Below are 23,562 nucleotides of genomic sequence, written 5' to 3'. Positions count from 1 at the left end.
ACTGCTATATATACAGTGCTGCAGCGGCACGGCTGGTGAAGACACTCTGTGCTTATGGGAGAAAGCTCTGATGTTGGCATAAAAAAACACCTCTGTGAGCAGCAGAAGCTATGTCAGAAGCTTTCCCATAAACGTAGTGCTGTGCACAAAAGCATTTATGTCGGTGTAACTTATGTTGCTCAGCGGAGGGGGGGATATTCACACCCCTGCGTGACATAAATTTTGCCAAGATAGGCTGTAGTGTACACATAGCCTTAGATATTAAGTAAGACACAATTTGATGACACTAGATTTAAAGAGGAAGCTTTAACTTTTATTGAAATAATGAGCAAAGTTACTGGTAGGTAGCAGAGATGTTAAACATAATAATTACAGAGTAGTTGCAGTATATAGTGCCATTCATCTTGAAAACATTGTGAAACACTTAGGGTGAAATCCAGGCTCCTTTGAAGTAAACTATTATTTATTGGTATTATCAAAACAGCTAGTAGCCTCAGTTATGGACCAGGAATCCACTCTGCTAGGCACTATACAAACTTAGAATAAAAAGACATAAGAACAGCCATACTGGGTCAGACCAATGGTCTGTCTACCCCAGTATCCTGTCTTCTGGCTGTGGCCAATGCTAACTGCTTCAGAAGGAATGAATCCATCTCCTGTTGTTCACACCCAGTTTGTGGCAACCAGAGACTAGAGATACCCGGAGCATAGGGTTGTATCCTGGACCATCTTGGCTAATAGCCATTGATGGACCTATCCTCCATGAACTTAACTAATTTTTTTTGAACCCCACTATAATTTTGACCTTCACAGCATCCCCTGGCAATGAGTTCCACAGGTTAACTGTGCATTGTGTGAAGCAGTACTTCCTTTTGTTTGTTTTAAACCTGCTGCCTATTAATTACATTGGGTAACCCTTGGTTCTTCTGTAATGTGAAGGAGTAAATAACACTTCTTTATTCACTTTCTCCACACCATTCACAATTTCATAGACCTCTATCAGATTCCCTCTTAGTCGTCTCTTTTCCAAGCTGAGAAGTTCCAGTTCTTCTCATACAGAAGCCGTTCCATACCCTTAATCATTTTCGTTGTCCTTCTCTGTATCTTTTCCAATTCTAATATATCTTTTTTGAGATGGGGTGACCAGAACTGCATGTAATATGTGTGGGCATACCATAGATTTATATAGAGGCATTATGATATTTTCTGGCTTATTATCTATCACTTTCCTAATGGTTCCTCGTATTCTGTTAGCTTTTTGACTGCCACTGCATACTGAGTGGCTGTTTTCAGAGAACTATCCACAGTGACTCCAAGATCTCTTTCTTCAGTGGTGACAACTAATTTAGACCCCATCATTTTATATGTATAGTTGGGATTATGTTTTCCAATGTGCATTGTTTTGCATTTATCAACAATGAATTTCATCTGCCATTTTGTTGCCCAGTCACCCAATTTTGTGAGATTCCTATGTAACTCTTTGCAGTTTTTGGATTTAACTATCTTGAGTAACTTATCATCTGCAAATTTTGCCACCTCATTATTTCCCTTTTTCCAGATAATTTTTGAATCTGTTGAACAGCACTGGTCCCAGTACAGATCCTTGGGGGACACCACTATTTATCTCTCTCCATTCGGACAACTGATCATTTATTCCTATCCTTTGTTTCCTGTCCTTTAACCAGTTACTGATCCATGAGCGGACATTCCCTCTTATCCACGAATGCTTACTTTGCTTAAAAGCCTTTGTTGAGGGACCTTGTAAAAGGCTTTCTCAAAGTCCAATTACACTATGTCCTCTGTATCGCTCTGCTCCACGTTTGTTGACCCTCTCAAAGAATTCTAATAGATTGGTGAGGCATGATTTTCCTTCACAAAAGTTGTGTTGACTCTTCCCCAACAAACTGTGTCCATCTAAGACAGCCCCTTGGAGTTTTTCCATTGACTTCAGTGAGGCCAGGATCTCACTCTTAGTAATTAATCATAACAACCTTATGGAGACTGGCAATTAGATACCTGTATTATCATCTCCCTTTAACAGATGTAAAAAAGTGATGCAAAAAGGCTAAGGCACTATAGTCTAGTGCTGTAGATTGAGCTGGGGTAAGAGCCAGGATTAGAACTCAGGAGTTCCTAGCTCTGACTGGTGTGCCTCATTGACATTTGTGGTACTTTACCAACAAAAAGGATCTCTCTCTGCGTCAAGGTTCTTATCGTCTAAATTAGATATTACACAAAAAAGGATAATAAAGAAATGGGGGGAAAAGGAATATAGAAGCATGAAAAACAAAAACAAAGATTGTGAGAATTTAAAATTATAGTCCAATCTCGCTGAAATTGATGTGTGTCTTGCCATTAATTTCAACTGAGTCCTTAAAGAACAGATATCAAATATGAGTACTAGTTACAACCATAATAGCCAAAATAACTGCTAGCTACTCTTTATTTAATCATACTTGGTGTTTTCATAATATAGCTATATTATAGCCATTTGTGTCTTCAAAGTATAAGTTATCTGTCGTGAAACACTCTTCATACTTAGTGTGATATAAATCTAATGGATTAAATCCTGGTGCCATTGTATCAATGGGAGTTTTCTGATTGACTTCAGAAGGGCCAAATTTTATCCAGCAGAGCTTTATTTTATCAGCAGAGCTTTCAGCAATGGATATGCAAAACACAAAACTGCGACATGATTCTCTTGGCCTTAGCCACACAAACTTCCCACTGATTTCATTGGGGAGTGATGCATGAGTAATATCTGCACATTCAGACCCAAGGCAAGATTACATGAAATATTCTTGTTTTACAAGGATTCACCGTAAAGCTTGCTTCACATATTCTCTGCTTGCTATTTGTCCTGTGTGATCCCCTAAGTTACATGGTATTGTCACTGCTTCCTGACTGGATGAGTCCCAACGTGTGAAGAGCTTTCAAGATGCCCACATGAACACTTTCAGTGGGAATAGTTTTGCTGATCCTCATTTACATGAGTACCTGAAACACTGATACCTGTGACATTTTGCCTTCTTCTGCCTTTTTCCCACACACTCTCCTCTGAATAGCATTGGAGGGGAAGCAGCAGTGCTGGTGCAGTTGCTGTGTTCTGCAATATAAGTAGCCCACATAGGGAGTAAGTCCCTTATTTCCCTATACTCTTTGGAGTATGTACATAGACTGGCTCACGACCCATTAGTCAAGTCTAACCACATTCGTAGTAGAGCATTTATCTTGGAGTTCAGACAGGCCCCAATATATGCACAGGGGTCTGCTGTGTAGTCCTCTCTAGGCTCTCTCTACTGTTTCACTGCATTACCTGCTTCCTTTCTCTGAAGTGAAGCTACAGAACAAGCAAAGGCTTCTTCTCAGATTCTATCATTATTACAACATCCATAAGTTACTATCAGTTGAAATAAGCCCTTGTATGCACTTCTGCTTCTGTGCAAAGCTGTGCTGAAAATATAGCCTATTCGTAGATATAAAACTAAAAGGGACCATTGTGATCATCTAGTCTGATCTGTATAACATAGGCCATAGGGTTTAAGGTCCTTAAAGTTCACAAAGCAATTGCACGTTGCAGTGCTACAAGAGTAGTGTTAGTAATTTTGTATCTGAAGCCATTTTTTTTTCCTTTTTACCTCCAGCTGTTGTTTTTTACTGTCTATTAGACCAGCTGCTTTAGTATTTCTTAGGTCTACTTCTAAAGTTGTGAATGTCAGCCTGTCAAGGAAGGCCCTTAAGCAAGGAAGCTTGGCAGATCGCACACACTGCTAGTGAGTCAATAATGCTCATCTAATTCAAAGGGGGCCAGCATCCTGAGAGCAGTGGTCCACGGACCCCTGGGGGTCCACAGACTATGTCTAAGGGATCCGCAAAAGGTTGTCATTACCATAAAACAGTGGTTTTAAAGGGGTCCACGCCTCCAGTCAAAATTTTTAGGGGTCTGCACATGAAAAAACATTGCAAACCATTGCCTTAGAGAAGTTGTGGGCAACTTGCGGCCCGTGGGCTGCACACGGCCCACCAGGGTAATCTGCTGGTGGGCTGCCAGACTGTTTGCTTACGTTTGCATGGTCACCCACAGCTCCTCCCGCGGTTTGCCGTTTCCCACCAATGGGAGCTGTGGGAAGCAGCTCGGGCCTGACCGCCACTTCCCACAGCTCCCATTGGCCAGGAATGGCAAACCTCGGCCACTGGAAGCTGCGGGCGGCCATCCAAATGTAAACAAACTGAAGGGCCAAAATCCATTTGCTTCTGATGTAAGATCTTAACTACAGTTTCTGATAAGAACTTTTAATATAGGCCCAGATGAGGACTAGCTAACAAAGAACAATACCTGGCTAAGAGAAAGCTGGGGTAAACAGACAACTTTGTGTGTTTCAAGTCAATAGCAGAGTCAGCATGAATCCAGATGGTGAGTTGTAACTGGGTGTCCTTATCGCAAGTTATAGACACACGAAGCACTGAGAAGGGCCTCCAAGGTAACTTCCTGGTACTGATGCCAGAACAGAGTTCAGGGAGAGGTCTAATATGATTGACATGAGTTATGACACTCTCCCCTCACAGATGTATGCCAATCGTAGCCCACAGAAGTGCAAAGGGTAAAACTATAAACAGTTGTTATTTTTAGGTACTAATTACTGCTTTTTTGCTTTAAATCTCCAGGATGATTTAGTTGGGGATTGGGCCTGCTTTGAGCAGGGGGTTGGACTAGATGACCTCCTGAGGTCCCTTCCAACCCTGATATTCTATGATTCTATTAATGTACCTGTTGGTCAACTGGGAGAGCTGCTACCTCCTTCCCCTGGACCCCAAAATTAGAATTGAACCTCTATACTTTAATAGAAATAGTTTAAGGGTAATTACCTGTGTGTAAGCAATATGTTAATTTGAACCATGGGTGGAGCCATTATGTAATCTTTTAGATCATTGTTTTATTGTGCTTATCTTTGTCTTACTGCTAGAACCTATCCAGGGGCTTGGGAAAACCCATCCCTGTTGCTTCTCTCCACCCAATGAGCACCCTACATAATCTATTGTAATTAATTGCCTAATAAGCAAAGTGACACTCTGCCAGCGCTGTGCGTAATAAACTCCTGTGCTTGACTCTACACAGTGTCCATTTCTGATCCTTCACAAACAGTCTGGCGGCCCGCAGGTTGCCCACCATTGCCTTAGAGGGACAGAATTTTGACCAGCCTGAAAAGAAGATACTATTGAAGTAGCTGACAGATGTGGAAGCAGCCACTCCCATGTTGGAATTCTGGTTATACCTGGAAAGATACTTTTATCCTGAACAAGGCACAGGGGGTGGAGTGTGTGTGGGGGTCTTGCACCATTGTATTTGCACCTTCAAATCTGAATTCTCCATTCACAATAGCAATATCAGTTTACATTCACTTTTCACAGGTATGAATGACTACATCGGGTCTAAGGCAATGGAGAAACAGGCCCTAACTAATTAGCTGTAGTGGGAATTGCCCTTCTAATCACCCATCTCCTGAATGCATGTTGTATGGCAGAAGTGTCCAAACTTTTCCTCTCGTGCCCTCCCCCCGCTTGCCAGTAATGGAATTTGTCAGTGCCCTGCCTCCATTACTGCAGTTAGCTCTGTAGTGGAGCTTGGGCTGAAGGTGGAACTGGGGGAAGAACTGAGGATGGGGGAGCAGCTGGGGCTAGAGGCGGAGCTGGCCTGGGGCAGAGAGGGGATGGGGGCAGAGCTGGGCTGGGAGTGGAGCAGGGGGCACAGTGAAGCTGCCTCTGGGGCTGGAGCTGGTCTGGGGGCAAAGCAGGGCTGGATGGCACTCCCTCCCGGCCCCCCATGGGGGCTGGCCTGGGCCCCGCCACACAGCCCCCTGAACATTCCTCCGCACCCCCCCTTGGAGGGCATGACCAACAGTTTGGGGACCACTGTTATATGGGATGGTAAATATTTCAATTATTCCTTCTCTTCCTATGCTTGCAAGTCTTCACTTTCAGAAAGGCCATAAAGTGAGCACTGCTATCTCTGCTGAGCCTGTCCCTGCTAACATAAGTCAAACTGTGAGCCTGCTCTGCGGAGTCTGCTGTGCAGCACACAAGTGCTTCATTTCATCCACTGAAGCACTGCACTCAGGAGAGCTGACTCCACAGAGCACCACAGCTTGCTGAGCAGGCAGACTATTGTCAGCAGGAGGAGCAATGGTTTAGAGCAGCAATTCTCAAACTGTGAGTCGGGACCCCAAAGTGGGTCATGACCCTGTTTTAAGGGGTCGCCAGGGCTGGCTTTAGACTTTCTGGGGCCCAGAGCTGAAGCCGAAGACTGAGCTTTGGCTTCCATTAAGCTTCAGCTTCCGTTTAGCTTTGCCCCCATCTGCCTGGAGCAGCAGGGCTTGGGCAGGCTCAGGCTTTGGTCCTCCCTCCTGGCGTTGTGTAGTAATTTTTGTTGTCAGAAGGGGGTCCCGGTGCAATGAAGTTTGACAACCCCTGGTTTAGAGTGAAATCTGATTGCCCTGTTGAGGTTTTGTCTGAGGGACAGGGACACTTTTTCTTGAACAGTTCCAAGAGCACAGGGAATACAACATGCAATAGCACTGCCAATTTACAACTGAAGACAGCATCAAGTAGTAAATTAAAGTCAACCAAATGTAAGGGTCAAAGTGAACTGAATGAATTCTCCCCTGACAGCTAGCTGGGATGGGGAGAGACTTCCGGAGCAAACTGTATTTACATGAGCACACCTACTCTGCATAGATATCTGGCAGGTAGAGCAGTATTGCTTAAAATAATCAACTTTGGCTGGTGCTGGGTTACAAATCACTTTACTATTGAGTGCAGGGGTAGTGAAATGCTGATACCAATGTTGTTGGCATTATTGTATGAATACAGAAAAGCAGGACTGTGCTTAACCTGTCCCAGATTAGGGGGTCACCCACAACTGATAGGACCTCGTTAAGCCATTGTCTCAAATGCCAGAGCCCTATGAAAGGCTCCCTAGGGGGCCCCAGACTGGTTTAACCTGTTCTTCCCCACTGTTCAAAGAAAGAACTAAACAGGCTTCATTAGGAGCCTCTTTGTTATTTTAAATGCTGAATCAGAGCTGAAATCAGTTGTGGTGGGACTGTGTTTCTGCCCACCCTGCAAAGAGCTGAAAATTACTAAGAGACTGATGTGCAGCAGTCACAGCAGAGAGACAGGTGGCTGACAGTTGGCCGGTGAATGAGCGAGGCAGTGAGCAGAATGAGAGGCTGGTGAGGCAGTAAGGAACCGTGGTTGGCGGGGTGGCCAGGCGGCAAGGAGCAGCAGCTGGCGGGGCAGCCAGCCAAAGCAAGTGCTCAGCTGGCAGCGCAAGCAAGGTGCCTTCTTCCCCAGGTGGGAGGTGAACTCACACAGACGCACCTCTGAACCCCGAGTCCTCTCTGACCAAGCACAACCTCTATGAGCAGAGAGGGACACAGAAAAGGAACTGTTTCAGAGTAGCAGCCGTGTTAGTCTGTATCCGCAAAAAGAACAGGAGTACTTGTGGCACCTTAGAGACTGACAAATTTATTTGAGCATAAGGTTTCATGAGCTACAGCTCACTTCATCGGACGCATGCAGTGGAAAATACAGTAGGGGGATTTTATATACACAGAGAACATGAAACAATGGGTGTTATTATACACACTGTAATGAGAGTGATCAGGTAAGGTGAGCTATTACCAGCAGGAGAGGGAAAAAAAACCTTTTGTAGTGATAATCAAGGTGGGCCATTTCCAGCAGTTGACAAGAACGTATGAAAAACAGTAAGAGGGAAAAATAAACATGGGAAAATAGTTTTACTTTGTGTAATGACACATCCACTCCCAGTCTTTATTCAAGCCTAATTTAATGGTGTCCAGTTTGCAAATTAATTCCAATTCAGCAGTCTCTTGTTGGAGTCTTTTTAAAGTTTTTTTGTTGTAATATTGCCACTTTTAGGTCTGTAATCGAGTGACCAGAGAGATTGACGTGTTCTCCGACTGGTTTTTGAATGTTATAATTCTTGACATCTGATTTCTGTCCATTTATTCTTTTATGTAGAGACTGTCCGGTTTGGCCAATGTACATGGCAGAGGGGCATTGCTGGCACATATCACATTGGTAGATGCGCAGGTGAACGAGCCTCTGATAGTGTGGCTGATGTGATTAGGCTTTATGATGGTGTCCCCTGAATCCTGCTTGTGGCATTCTCCCTAATTAATGTCAGGTGCCTTCCCTCCTTTCATGAAAAGTTTCTTTTCTACATTCAGACTCTGTGCTTGCGAGTGGGCAAGTATTGCCTCTCAGAGGCACCCATGGGTGGTATGTAATTTTCCCAGATTACTGGGTCGGGGCTTGAGTTGGTTCTTTGTTGCACTGTTGAAAAGAAACCCCTAGATATTGAACCAAGCCCTGATTGCTGCTGGATCCATCTGGCAGAAGGGTTATACAAATAATCCAGTAAAATAATCTGGCCTGGTAGCAAAACTGACAATGCAATTGTTTTTTTCCAGTACTGTCACCGCAAGGCGAACCTATACTGTTAAAAGGGTGGCAAGATCTACAGCATACTGTAATTCCACAAGGTGTTGCTATAAGTGGGTCTTTGCGGGAAGCAACCTTTATAGTCTGAAACTAAAAAGGAGTTTTACAAATTGCTTCAGGGGCTAGAGGCATTTCCCCTTCCCCCCAGAAAAGAGCTTACTGATAATAAACTAATGTTGCAAATGTACCTAATGGATAAAATTTGCAATGTTCTAACATTTTTAAACCCATATGCTTAATGCTCACTAGTATTGTGACTTGATAAAAGCAATTTGCTGTAGCTTATTCTCATCTGGTAATGTCTTCTCTTATGCCATGCAGCTTCTTACATCATGATCTCTCATTTTATATTCACTCTCCTTATCTATTTCTGCAGAACTTCACACGTGACACAGGCATTTGGTAGAAAGTAAATAATAATATTGGGACACTCTGTTCCTGTAATATGTTCATTGACCGTGCTTTGCAAGTTAACATTTTAAATCTGGAGTCATTTTACAAGAATGTACTTACCAGAATTAGAAACCATCTGATTTCTTTAAAGCTTCCTAGGAATCCCAAGAATGAAATAAAAACAAGGATGAATCCAACGCCAAGCAACATATAAGAAATATATGCTACCAAGTGGCTCTCACCTGTGAGAACTGAAACAAAATGAATTCATAAAATGTGATTTTTTTTTCTTGGTAACTTCCACTTACAAAACATCTGCCATTAAAACTTCTTCATTTTTAAAAATTCATTGTCCCAACTTTTTTAAAGCCATTGTTGAAAGACAGAATTAGTGAAGTCACCAAATGAAGTTATTACCTGCACTGCTAGATCTGGCTAAAGAGACAGAGGTCTGCTTTCCTCTTGATATTTCGCTAACGCCCAGTATTGTTCAGAGGAGGTATACACTCAGTGGTGAGCTGGAGCCGGTTCGTACCGGTTCGCTAGAACCGGTTGTTAAATTTAGAAGCCCTTTGAGAACCAGTTGTTCCACGAGGGACAACCAGTTCTAAAAAGGCTTCTAAATTTAACTGGCCAAAAGTGGCAACTTAGGCACCGACTCCATGGGTGCTCCAGCCCTGGAGCACCCAAGGGGAAAATTTGGTGGGTGCAGAGCACCCACTGGCAGCTCCCCACCCCACCCCCGGCCCCAGCTCACCTCCGCTCTGCCTCCGCCTCCTCCCCTGAATGCGCCGCCCCGCTCTGCTTTTCCGCCCCCCCAGGCTTCCCGCGAATCAGCTGTTTGCATGGGAAGCTGGGGCAGGCTGAGAAGCAGGCCGCGGCTTCCCACTCAGGCCCAGGGATGCGGAGGTGAGCTGTGGCGGGGGGCATGAGGAGGGGCGCCCGCACCGCAGCAGGTAACCTGAGGGGGGGAGGGGGCGCGCAGGGGAACCAGCTCGCCTCTGCCACCTTCGGCCTGAGTGTGAAGCCGCCACCTGCTTCTCAGCCCTCCCAGGCTTCCTGCCGAACAGCTGATCTGCGGGAAGCCGGGAGGGGGGGAGGCGGAGCGGAGAAGCAGAGAAGGGCAGCGTGTTCAGCGGAGGAGGCGGAGCGGAGGTGAGGTGATCTGGGGCCGGGCGCGGGGTCGGGAGCTGCCGGTGGGTGCTCTGCACCCACCAAATTTTCCCCGTGAGTGCTCCAGCCCCGGAGCACCAAGGGAGTCAGTGCCTAAGGTGCCACTTTTGATGTTATCAATGGTGGAGCGACCGCTCCCCCTGCTCCCCCCCCCAGCTATGCTCCCCTGCCCCTAGGAGCCAGAGGGACCTGCCAGATGCTTCCTGGGAGCTGCCCCAGGTAGGCACCTCCGGGACTCCCCATCTCACCCCCCGGTGGGTGCCTCTGGCTCTTAGGGGTGGGGTGGGCACCCACTATGGTGGCCCACGAGACCCTCCTGCCAGGTTCTGGGACAATGTAGTTGGCCCCTTCCTCCACATTCAGCCTTTGTGGAGGTGGTTGCTCTCCTCCGAGTCTACATAGGAAATAGCTTGTGAATCCTTGAAGATCTTTCCTATTATTACAGGTTGGACAGGGGCTCAGGCCTGGTCTATACCTAAACTTTAGGTTGACCTAGCTATGTCGGCTACATTCATACCACTGAGAGATGTAGTTAAACTGACCTAAGCTCTGTTATAGATGCTGCTCAATGGAAGAATACCTCTTCAATTACTGTTCTAAGGGTCTATGCTACAGATTTCATTCCCTCACTTTGGCAATAGATTTGTCCAGTGAGGGACAACATAAATTACAGCAAAGTTAATTCATTGCATTTTAATCCAACGCTGCCACCTTGTGAAGAAATTCAATAATTATTTCTGTTAGCTTGTATATGTTTTGCTAGTCATGGAATGCAGAAAAAATATCTATTTATACTCACATAAAACAGTGAATAAATTGTTTCTGTCAATTAGAAGCCACACCCCAAACATCATAAGCATAAGACCTAAAACCTGAAAATAATTTTTAATTAATACAGTTGCTGAATAATATTTACCAAGTTATTTAACTTGTTAAAAATAAATCAAGATTCTTACCAAGAAAATTCCATTGAAGATTCTTAGAAAGTATTTTAGGATTAATATTTTATCTCTCGGTTTCATTCTCTTTCTTTTTCTGAGTTTTTAATGGCTTCTGAAAATATAATTATTCATTCAACATAAATCATTCGTTCAATATAATCAATGAGATAAGTAACTCCTTCAGTATATGTCTGAATACAGTTCTATAAGTGTAAATATTTAAAACTGCTATTTTGAGTTACAAAGTGGCAGCATCATCAGAGGTGCCAAGATGGTTGACCCGTCATGGCTGCCTTATAGCTGTGATCAGTCTTACATTTTCTTTTTCAGTCTTTTCTTTATACATCTGCAAAAACTTTTTGGAGCAAGAGGGATGAAGGTCTGTGTGTCAAAGATGTCAGTTATGATTCTGTCGGCTATACACTTACACAGCATCACTGTGATCATGAAGCTCCCGCTTGGCTGCTGCTAACCCTGTAGGCACCTTGACTCACTCAGCACCTAACATTCTTGGATCATAATAAAGAAGTTCTGTATTAAAATCACAAATGAGTTTGATTCCCCATAGTTTAAATTCCAGGGTATTACTAATTAAGAGGTCTCTTGGTTTTTGGTACTGTTTCTCTCCCTCTCTGTGTGAAACTTGCAAGCTGCTAATTGTGTTAGTACGTTCTAAGACAGAGTCTGTTCTCAAAGCAGTTCTTTCTAACAACAACTACTCACACAGAGAGAGACTCAAAGCAATACTCTGTAACAACAGAAACAGCACCCAGAGACTCCCCGCCCTTTTGCTGTATTCATCTCGCTTTGTTAACAATTGTGATTAAAATAGAGATAGAGGATGTATGTGGATGGATGCTTGGTGTGGATAATAACTGAATGATCAGGGAGGTGCCAGCCTAAGAATCCAGTGTCCATCGGCTGAAGAAGGTGTCAATTGGAAATAACCAGAGACCCCCGGAGGGCAGACTGGAATCCACCCAACAGCCTCAAGAATGGGAGAACCAAAGAACAAGATAACATCTGGCAGCACGGAGCCATCAGGAATGTGCCATCTGCTGATTGATTCAGCAACAGCATGATGAAGCAATTCCCATAGACTGGCATAGGAAGAAATTCCTATAAAAATGGACTCTAGAAAGTGAGAACTTAGGGGTCTGATTCTGCAAACCAACTTCCAGGAGCATCAGATGAGCATCTGACAAGGCCCTGCTCCCTCCTCATGTCCAGGCCCCCTGGCCAGTGGCTTGGCATGAGCAACTCTAAGGCTGGTAACTATGATAACAACCTTGCAGTACCTGTGTGTGTGTGTTTGTATGAATGAATGTGTGAATAAATATGAAATTGAATGGAATGTTATAGCTATAACTAACTGCTTACTATGATTCTTTCTGTATTCACAATAAATGTGGCATTTTGCCTTTTCCCCTTTAATAAGATCCTGCTGGTTTTTATTTTATTGGTATAACAACATTCCACTGTAAAAGTTCCCTCGATGCCTAAGTTTTAGATCTAGGGGCATGTGCGCCACTTCCCCATTCTAGGCGTTTGGAGGCCTATCTCCCACCTTACATCCTCGTGCCCAGCGTAAGGAATAGGGCAGAGCAAAAGATATCATGGCTGGGATAAGCCCCAGAACAAATCATGAACCAGGGGAAGACAGGCATTTGGCTGCCTAAGTCATGTGAAGGGCCCAATCTGGGAGGTAGTCACTGAGCATTCCATTCAAAATATGGCCAGAGGAAGATGTGGTATTATTGCCTATTTTATAATTTTTACCCACATGATTAGCACACTCACCTGGGATGTTAGAGATCCAGGTTCAATTCCTCCAGAGCTGTCTGCAGAGGAGGAGAAAAGATTTGAAAAGAAAGTATCCCTTCTCTTCCTGTAGCAGAAAGAGGGTAATTGAACCTCACTCTCTCACATCCTAGATGAATGTGCTAACCACTCAGCTACAAGTTATGAGGTGCACAAGGCCTCCTGCTATGGCTTTTTCATGTGGAGTAAAGTGGTGCTTAACTCATGCCCTCAAGAAGTGGCTTAGGCATCTAAACCATCCCGTTCCAGGCAATGGATACCAATTTGTGATTGCACACCAACTTCGGCACCTATCTCTATGAGAGGGGTGGGGCTTAGCATACACCCTCTCGTCGGCATCTCCCGTTGGCTTCCTTAGGCAGCTGCTTGCTTAACACACTGGCTTTTGTGGATCACATTCTTAGATGCTTTCCCCTCTCCCTTCATGGTATAGGGTGCCTAAGTGCCTAATTCAGTTTCATGGATTGCTGTGTTGTTCCTGGGATTTTCTAGGTGCCTAAAAGTTAGACGCTGTGATGCTCAGGGCTGCAATGCCTAAGATCCTTCATGGAGCCCACCCTACGAGACTTGTCCCTAATGGACAGTCACATTTGTCTAAAGTCAGTTACCATCCCCCATCTATAAAAGTCTGAGCAGAAAGAGCATGAGTCCTGCCAATCAGAACTGAGATACTTTAGTAGAGCCCTATGGGGAAGACTGTAGAGTGTCTCCTGCTTTATTTCTGGATTAGCACTGCATCTTTAGGATCTGAACACCCTTTGATTAGGCACAATACAGCAGTGAAGCAGAGAGAAACCAAGGCCTAGATCCTGTAGAACAAAGGAGCCGTACTTGGTGAAAGTCTCCAGGAATGGGAGTGAGAGTTGGGAATAAGGTTGCATTATACCCTCTTTGTGGCTCTACAATCCTGGAGCTGGAAAATGCTAATCCAGTTCCTTGTGGAAGACAGAGCAGCCTGAAGATTACTCTATTTTATGCCAACTGCCAACGGGAGCTTTTCTGCCAGTAACGAAACAGACAGATATACGGAGATCCCAGCCATGATATCTTTTGCTCTCTATTCCTTATGCGGGGCACTAGGACATAAAGTAGTATGATTAGGAGATGATACTCCACTGGTCAATTGAGATGGGTTTAAGTCTGCTTCACTGTGCTTAAATAGATTTAACAAGATGGATAATCTCATCCTAAGGGTCTATCCAACAGGGCTGTAAGGGAAAGAGTCCATCAGGACTGACAAGAAAAGTCATGTGAACAGTGCTGAGGGAAGACAATCAAGGAATCTTGAGGAAAAAGGAGTTGAGGAAAAAAGGAGTATTGCAGTTTTGGTGCATCTGAGTTCCATTTAGTTTTAATTTAATGGCTCTAAGGAGTGCTTATTCTTGCTTTCATGAGCACTAAATTCACTCACAACATACATAGATAACAAACATACTCAGATTTTTTTTTTAAATAACCTTTACTTTCTACCAGCTTCTTTGGTGGTAGGAGTGGTGATACTGAAAAACTGAGATTTGTCACATACTTACAATACTCTATTACAAGCCTAATTCAATAACACCACACTGGTATTAAATTACACCTTTAACCACAAAAGTTATCTGTACGCTTTTCTGTAGATGAACAGAAAACTGCACTAACTGATTTCTCTGTTTTATGACACCATTCAGGCAAGTGAAAGAATTAAGTTGCTGAAGCCCCAAAAATTTAACAGTGCTATTCAAATGGTATTTCCCAAAGCAAATTTCAAGAGATGCAATAGAAAAAGAAAGGATGCCTAAGGATCTCTCCTTTGTCAGGGCTGCTATCAATTTCTGTGTACGAATGAGAATATAATAGTTACATTTTCTGTCATTTTTAAAATAGAAGGAGATTTACCAGGATAGATGCAGCTTCCATATTTTCAAAGAATTGTATCCAATAAACAGTTTACTGTACAGACAAAACATATATAATGAAGTATGGTGACAGGCATTGATTAAGGAATATCATTCAAATTAGTTTTTGCTTGACTTGTCAACATTCTTATTCTTTGCATTAGGAATTTTTACTTGCTAAACACTAGAATGACGAAAAGAAGAAACTTCTTAAAACGGCTGCCTTTTGATGTGTTTAATTCTATATTACAAAACTGTGTACAATTTATGAACCATACTGGATAACTGTTGCTCCACTTCCCCTGAAATAGATTCCAGCACTCTTAAAATAAAGCACTATGTATTAACAGGGAATTAAATCTCATCCCAGAGTTTTTCACATCTAGAATTTAATGAAATGCTGTACCTGCAGCATACTCAGCAAAACAATACTAATGGTTACATGTTACCTGACCAAATTGTACATGAAATAGTCAGAAATCTTTGGAAGAATAGTGCTAGCACTTCAATGTTTCATTATTAAAACTGTTTACACACAATTTTTCAATCTTTGTAAAACTGTTTGATTATATAAAAGGTAAAAATAATGTTATTCCCACAGAAGCATGTACTGTAATTATTCTATTAAAATACAACTCCAAAACAAAACAAAGATCCTTACCAGTGCTGAATACTTCGTTCTCATCTATGGAGCACTACTATATAGTGGCATAAATTCGTTTCTTCACTGCATCTTGAGTATGTTTACTAATTCTTCTTTTGTTGATAATATTTTACTTCCTTGTTACAGAAGACAACGATATACAATGCTCTACAGAAGTTTCTTTCCTTTCAGTGCTGCAATAAGTTGTTTGCTTTAATCACCATGAACACAATGATTAAGGTCATGTCTACACTACAGGGACTATACCAGCATAGCTACAGTGCTCTGTAGTGTTGACACAGCCTACACCAATGGAGGGCCTTTTCCATCAGTGTAGGAACACTACATTCTGAGCAATAGTAGCTAGATTGACAGGAGCAGTCTTTCATCAACCTAGCTGTGTTTACACTTGAGGTGAGGTTGGCATTTTTCACAACCCTGAGCAACATAGTTACGTTGACCTAAATTTTAAGTGTAGCTCAGGCCTAATTCATGTACTGGAAGATAAATATCACTGAATTAGTTCTGCCCCTGAAGAATTTTTAAAGGATCTGATTTTCTCTTAAATGACAATTTTAAGGTGGCTGAGATTATATCTGTTACTAGACCAACTTCTGTTGGTGAGAGAGACAAGATTTCGAGCTTACCCAGAGCTCTTCAAGTAAACTTTTGTCTCTCTCACCAACAGAAGTTGTCCAATAAAAGATATTACCTCACACATCTTGTCTCTCCCATATTCTGAGACCAACATGGCTACAACAACACTGCATGAAAGAACTTTTAAAATTGGTTTAGATGGGGTTGCCAGGCATCCGGTATTCGACCGGAATGCTCGGTTGAAAATGGACCCTGGTGGCTCCTGTCGGCACCACCAACTGGGCCATTTAAAGTCTGGTTGGCCATGCAACGGGGGCCCTGGGCTAAGGCAGGCTGCCTAACTGCCCTGGCTCTGCATGGCTCCCAGAAGCAGCTGCCAGGTCCCTCTGGCCCAAAGGCGCAAGGAGGCTCCGTGCAGTACCACCGCCCTGAGTTGTGGCTCCGCAGCTCCCATTGGCCAGGAATCATGACCAATGGGAGCTGTGGGGGCGATGCCTGCAGGCGCAAGGGCAGCACACGGAGCCTCCCTGGCCGCCATGCAATATTACAAGTATGTGATAAATCTCACTGTTTTTCGGTATCACTACTCGTACCACCAAAGAAGGTGGTAGAAAGTAAAGGTTATTTAAAAAAAAAATCGGAGTATGTTTGTTATCTATATATGTTGTGAGTGAATTTAGTGCTCATGAAAGCAAGAATAAGCACTCCTTAGAGCCATTAGGTTAAAACTAAATGGAACTCAGATGCACCAAAACTGCAATACTCCTTTTTCCTCAACTCCTTTTTCCAACCCTTTTTCCTCAAGACTCCTTGATTGTCCTCCCTCAGCTCTGTTCACATGACTTTTCCTGCCAGTCCTCCTGGATAGACCCTTAGGATGAGATTATCCATCTTGTTAAATCTATTTAAGCACAGTGAAGCAGACTTAAATCCATCTCAATTGACCAGTGGAGTATCATCTCCTAATAATACCACCTTATGTCCTAGTGCCCTGCATAAGGAATAGGGCAGAGCAAAAGATATCATGGCTGGGATCTCCCTATATCTGTCTGTTTCGTTACTGGCAGAAAAGCTCCCATTGGCAGTTGGCATAAAATAGAGTAATCTTCAGGCTGCTCTGTCTTCCACAAGGAGCTGGAGTAGCATTTTCCAGCTCCAGGATTGTAGAGCCACAAAGAGGGTATAATGCAACCTTATTCCCAACTCTCACTCCCATTCCTGGAGACTTTCACCAAGTACGGCTCCTTTGTTCTACAGGATCTAGGCCTTGGTTTCTCTCTGCTTCACTGCTGTATTGTGCCTAATCAAAGGGTGTTCAGATCCTAAAGATGCAGTGCTAATCCAGAAATAAAGCAGGAGACACTCTACAGTCTTCCCCATAGGGCTCTACTAAAGTATCTCAGTTCTAATTGGCAGGATTCATGCTCTTTCTGCTTAGACTTTTATAGATGGGGGATGGTAACTGACTTTAGACAAATGTGACTGTCCATTAGGGACAAGTCTCGTAGGGTGGGCTCCATGAAGGATCTTAGGCATTGCAGCCCTGAGCATCACAGCGTCTAACTTTTAGGCGCCTAGAAAATCCCAGGAACAACACAGCAATCCATGAAGCTGAATTAGGCATGTAGGCACCCTATACCATGAAGGGAGAGGGGAAGGCATCTAAGAATGTGATCCACAAAAGCCAGCGTGTTAAGCAAGGAGCTGCCTAAGGAAGCCAACGGGAGATGCCGACGAGAGGGTGTATGCTAAGCCTCAGCCCTCTCATAGGGATAGGTGCCTAAGTTGGTATGCAATCACAAATTGGTATCCATTGCGACCAAATGCCTGTCTTCCCCTAGTTTGTGATTTGCTCTGGGGCTTAGGAGGGAGATAGGCCTCCAAACGCCTAGAATGGGGAAGTAGCACACATGACCCTTGATCTAAAACTTAGGCATCTAGGGAACTTTTACAGTGGAATGCTAGGTGCTTAGTGAGTTAAGGTGCCTACAGGTTAGCAGCAGCCAAGCGGGAGCTTCATGATCAGAGCAGTGTTATGTAAGTGTATAGCTGGCAGTACCATAACTGACATCCGCTTCCTGGGAGCTGTGGTAAGCACCACTGGGACCCCGTACCCCCTCCTGCACCCCAACCCCCTGCCCCAGGCCGGAGTCCCCTCCCGCACCCAAACTCCCTCTCGGAGCCTGCACCACACCACACCCTAACCCCCTGCCTCTAGACATGAGCCCCTTCCTACAGCCCAAACCCCTCATCCCCAGCCCCATCCCAGAGCCCACCCCCCTCGCTCCCCAACCCCCTGCCCCAGCCCAGAGTCCCCTCCTGCACCGCAAACCCCTCATCCCCGGCCCTACCCCAGTACCCACACACCCAGCTGGAGCCCTCACACCTACCCCCCGCACCCTAACCTCCTGCCCCAGCACGGAGTCTCCTCCCGCAACCAAACTCCCTCCCAGAGCCTGCTCCCCACACCCAAACCTCCTGCTCCAGACCTGAACCCCATCCTACAACCCAAGCCCCTCATCCCTGACCCCACACCAGAGCCTGCACCCCAAACTGGAGCCCTCACCTCCTGCACACCAATCCCTTGTCCCAGCCCCATGAAAGTGAGTGAGGATGGGGGAGAGGGAGCAATGGAAGGAGGGGGGATGGAGTGAGTGGGGCATGGTCTCGGGGAAGGGTCAGGGCAGGGGTGTTCGATTTTCTGCTATTAGAAAGTTGACAACCCTAGATTTGGATAAAATTGTTACATATTATTACAGACTGCTGGGGGAGACAGGATGGATTTCAAAAGGACAAGTTTTGTAAATACTTTTAGTATTGACATACCATCCAACTGTATTGCAAGTTTAATAATATTTGTATTTTTTCCCTCAGAATACCAGCTCCTGAATTCAGGTGATTACTTGAGAATCACAACTTTCTTTTTAAAGTATGTTTCTGGCTATCAGTGCAGAGAAAAGCTTAGAAACACGATGCTAAAGAGCTCACAAACCAGAAGACAAAAACTAACAAACCCAACATTAATTATTTATAAAAATCTCATGATTGCGAAACCAATCTCATGATTTGTTGGGGGAGGAAGGGGGCTGACTACTCATGATTTGTGAATGCGTGGGGTTGGCAAATCTATTTCCCATGCCACAGGCCAATCAGTGTAAGAAAATAATGGGGGGGTGAAATAATATTCAAGCTGGAGGCGGGGTGAGAGCTGCTAACGGGAGCCCAGCGGGGCTGGTGATAGAGAGTTTCCCCTGAGCCTGCAACCGCGTTTCTCTCTTCCTTCACCTCCCCTCCCCCGGCTGGAATGCAAGCGAGCGCTGCACACTAGGTTCGACCCTTCCGGCGTGCCGTAGCACAGGCTTCGCCCGGCCCCCAGTGTGCCGGTGCCATGGTTACGCTTCTTGTTTAACACCACAGCGTGCGCAGCTGGAGGGTTTGTAGAGAGGTCTGCGTGACCCGGAGCTGCAGGATCGGGGCGTCTCCAAGGGCCGAGGCCCGGGTAGGGGCCTGACACCGGCCACGGGAGGCGACCCGCTCCATGAAACCCACGGGGACTGCTCGGCGAGATCCTGGGGGCTGCGGCTGGTCCGCCGGGGATGGGGGGGAGGAGGAGGAACTATCACTCCCAGCATGCACAAGGGCTTGGTCGGGCCGATCTTTGTCGCCCGGGAGCTGTAGGGTCTGCGAGGGCGGTTTTTTGTTGCATTCTGGGAGTTGTAGTCCTGGGCGGGACCTCTCGAAAGAAAATGAGCCGGGCGGGCCCCCGGGGGCTGTGCTGGGGGGAGCCCAGCCTTGCCTGGAAGGGAAGTCTCTTCTCCCGCAGGCTGAGAGCCTGGCTTGTTCCCGTGGGATTCTCACCCCCCCCCCCACCCCGGCCCCCCTCCGGGGGAGGGGCTGTTTCGCCAGCACCTGCCTTGAACCCCTGGATATCTTTAACGTAATAACTTGGCTGCTGTTTGTATTTGCCTTCTTGGTCCTGAGCCTTGTGGCTCTTTACATTCAAATCTTTTCTCCGCGAACCACGAGACACTTTTTGGCTTTAAGTGAAGGCTGAGCTTCTGGAACCCTCCCAGGCGCTTGGGTCTGCCAGAAAAAAACATCAAATAGCTTGTGACTCCTGAGACCTCAGTGAGGGTTGGCAAGATGATAGTATTCAGAGTAACAGCCGTGTTAGTCTGTATTTGCAAAAAGAAAAGGAGTACTTGTGGCACCTTAGAGACTAACCAATTTATTTGAGCATAAGCTTTCGTGAGCTACAGCTCACTTCATCGGATGCATACTGTGGAAAGTGTAGAAGATCTTTTATACACACAAAGCATGAAAAAATACCTCCCCCCACCCCGCTCTCCTGCTGGCAATAGCTTATCTAAAGTGATCACTCTCCTTACAATGTGTATGATAATCAAGTTGGGCCATTTCCAGCACAAATCCAGGTTTTCTCACCCCCCCCCCCCACACACACACACAAACCCACTCTCCTGCTGGTAATAGCTTATCTAAAGTGACCACTCTCCTTACAATGTGTATGATAATGAAGGTTGGCCATTTCCAGCACAAATTCAGGGTTTAACAAGAACGTGGGGGGGGGGTGGGGAGATAGGTTACCTTGCATAATGACTTAGCCACTCCCAGTCTCTATTCAAGCCTAAGTTAATTGTATCCAATTTGCAAATGAATTCCAATTCAACAGTTTCTCGCTGGAGTCTGGATTTGAAGTTTTTTTGTTGAAGAATTGCAACTTTCATGTCTGTAATCGCGTGACCAGAGAGATTGAAGTGTTCTCCGACTGGTTTATGAATGTTATAATTCTTGACATCTGATTTGAGTCCATTTATTCTTTTACGTAGAGACTGTCCAGTTTGACCAATGTACATGGCAGAGGGGCATTGCTGGCACATGATGGCATATATCACATTGGTGGATGTGCAGGTGAACGAGCTTCTGATAGTGTGGCTGATGTTGTTAGGCCCTGTGATGGTGTCCCCTGAATAGATATGTGGACACAGTTGACAATGGGCTTTGTTGCAAGGATAGGTTCCTGGGTTAGTGGTTCTGTTGTGTGGTATGTGGTTGCTGGTGAGTATTTGCTTCAGGTTGGGGGGCTGTCTGTAGGCAAGGACTGGCCTGACTCCCAGGATTTGTGAGAGTGTTGGGTCATCCTTCAGGATAGGTTGTAGATCCTTAATAATGCGTTGGAGGGGTTTTAGTTGGGGGCTGAAGGTGACGGCTAGTGGCGTTCTGTTATTTTCTTTGTTAGGCCTGTCCTGTAGTAGGTGACTTCTGGGAACTCTTCTGGCTCTATCAATCTGTTTCTTCACTTCCGCAGGTGGGTATTGTAGTTGTAAGAATGCTTGATAGAGATCTTGTAGGTGTTTGTCTCTGTCTGAGGGGTTGGAGCAAATGCGGTTGTATCACAGAGCTTGGCTGTAGATGATGGATCGTGTGGTGTGGTCAGAGTGAAAGCTGGAGGCATGTAGGTAGGAATAGTGGTCAGTAGGTTTCCGGTATAGGGTGGTGTTTATGTGACCATCGTTTATTAGCACTGTAGTGTCCAGGAAGTGGATCTCTTGTGTGGACTGGACCAGGCTGAGGTTGATGGTGGGATGGAAATTGTTGAAATCATGGTGGAATTCCTCAAGGGCTTCTTTTCCATGGGTCCAGATGATGAAGATGTCATCAGTATAGCGCAAGTAGAGTAGGGGCATTAGGGGACGAGAGCTGAGGAAGCGTTGTTCTAAATCAGCCATAAAAATGTTGGCATACTGTGGGGCCATTCGGGTACCCATAGCAGTGCCGCTGATCTGAAGGTATACATTGTCCCCAAATGTAAAATAGTTATGGGTAAGGACAAAGTCACAAAGTTCAGCAACCAGGTTAGCCGTGACATTATCGGGGATAGTGTTCTTGACGGCTTGTAGTCCATCTTTGTGTGGAATGTTGGTGTAGAGGGCTTCTACATTCATAGTGGCCAGGATGGTGTTATCAGGAAGATCACCGATGAATGGTAGTTTCCTCAGGAAGTCAATGGTGTCTCGAAGGTAGCTGGGAGTGCTGGTAGTGTAGGGCCTGAGGAGGGAGTCTACATAGCCAGACAATCCTGCTGTCAGGGCGCCAATGCCTGAGATGATGGGGTGCCCAGGATTTCCAGGTTTATGGATCTTGGGTAGTAGATAGAATATCCCAGGTCGGGGTTCCAGGGGTGTGTCTGTGCGGATTTGATCTTGTGCTTTTTCAGGGAGTTTCTTGAGCAAATGCTGTAGTTTCTTTTGGTAACTCTCAGTGGGATCATAGGGTAATGGCTTGTAGAAAGTGGTGTTGGAGAGCTGCCGAGCAGCCTCTTGTTCATATTCCGACCTATTCATGATGACGACAGCACCTCCTTTGTCAGCCTTTTTGATTAAGATGTCAGAGTTGTTTCTGAGGCTGTGGATGGCATTGTGTTCCGCATGGCTGAGGTTATGGGGCAAGTGATGCTGCTTTTCCACAATTTCAGCCCGTGCACGTCGGCGGAAGCACTCTATATAGAAGTCCAGTCTGCTGTTTCGACCTTCAGGAGGAGTCCACCTAGAATCCTTCTATGATAGTATATTACCCATGATCACGATTAGCGCTGCAGTTGCGTTGATGGAGTCGAGGGAAGAGGGATTTTGCTGCACGTGAATGTATCTGCGTGAAGCAGTCCCACATTTAAATAAGTGCTGTCTGCTTTATAAATTGTCCTAATGGTGTAAAATCCCAGGATGCAGCCTCTCCACCCTCCCTAAGTGCTCTTTTTAAAGTTTGGTTTGTTTTCTTTGTGAAACCTGAAATCAGGAGGAAATGTAAGGGCTTGTCTATGTGGGGGAAGTTAGGGTGCAGCGAACCAGGGTGTGAATTTAAAGCACGGTAAGTACTCTGCACTAAGGCAATGTCTACTCTACAGCAGCACAGCTGCTGTAATGCTGTAGCATAGACACTTCCCATGTTGATAAAGGGTTTTTTCTGGTGATGTGGTTAACCCATCTCTTCAAGATGGAAGGTCACCAGGGCCTAACTATTTCACTCGTATGTGAAACTTTTCATAGCACTGAACAACAAAGCTAGGTTAATGTAATACATGTACACCAGGCCTAACTCTCTGTGTGGAGGCTCTTACTCTGGACTCTTAAGGGTGTGGAGTAAGAGCCTCCACACAGAGAATTAAGAAAGAATAGCTAATGTACACAGGCTACTCTAGGCTTTTTACCTGTATAGACAAGCCCTAAGCAATCTTGCTAAACTTTCTGTTGTATCCTTCCTAAGGAATGAAAAGAATGATGTATGAGTTATTCTAGCTCAAACTTTCAAAACCCTACTGGTACCCTCAGGCTTGCCACTTAAATGGCCTCTAGCCATTCTGGACTGGTTTTGTATTTTTATATAATATATATATACACACTGAAGTTATCAGAAACATTCTAAACGTACACAAATTTAAAATAAAAATAGAATCAGAATGGCCCAAGGACACCAAGCTCCTCCTCACCTTTTTCCCTAGATCAGCTCTCCTGTCCCAAAACCTCAACTCCCAAAGTGTGCTATATTGTATCTGGTGTGCCATTTCACTGTGCACTTC

At 45.0% G+C, this 23,562-nt stretch overlaps 2 protein-coding genes across 5 annotated transcripts in view; one reads left to right on the top strand and one right to left on the bottom strand.

Moving 5' to 3' along the window:
- Positions 1-15,473, bottom strand: part of TSPAN19 (tetraspanin 19) — a 29,264-nt gene extending 13,791 nt beyond the window's left edge. Inside the window, exons 1-4 of the mRNA XM_007069603.3 lie at positions 15,390-15,473; positions 11,046-11,142; positions 10,889-10,961; positions 9,037-9,167 (exon numbers count right to left, since the gene is read on the bottom strand). Coding sequence (XP_007069665.2) covers positions 9,037-9,167; positions 10,889-10,961; positions 11,046-11,111 — 270 coding nt within the window. The 5' untranslated portion in view covers positions 11,112-11,142; positions 15,390-15,473. The remainder of the gene's footprint in view (positions 1-9,036; positions 9,168-10,888; positions 10,962-11,045; positions 11,143-15,389) is intronic.
- Positions 15,474-19,271: 3,798 nt separating this feature from the next.
- The window catches only part of LRRIQ1 (leucine rich repeats and IQ motif containing 1), a 167,751-nt gene continuing 163,460 nt past the window's right edge, over positions 19,272-23,562 (top strand). For 3 of the 4 annotated variants that reach the window (XM_037885640.2, XM_043546886.1, XM_037885650.2), the window contains exon 1: positions 19,329-19,467. The gene's annotated coding sequence lies outside the window, so the exon portion shown is untranslated. Of the gene's footprint in view, positions 19,468-23,562 lie in introns of all 4 variants that reach the window. The other variant, XM_007069607.4, reaches the window with a different exon arrangement.

The sequence above is a fragment of the Chelonia mydas genome, chromosome 1 (assembly GCF_015237465.2).
Source record: "Chelonia mydas isolate rCheMyd1 chromosome 1, rCheMyd1.pri.v2, whole genome shotgun sequence".
NCBI lineage: Eukaryota > Metazoa > Chordata > Testudines > Cheloniidae > Chelonia > Chelonia mydas.
This window is presented reverse-complemented; position numbering and strand designations above follow the sequence as displayed.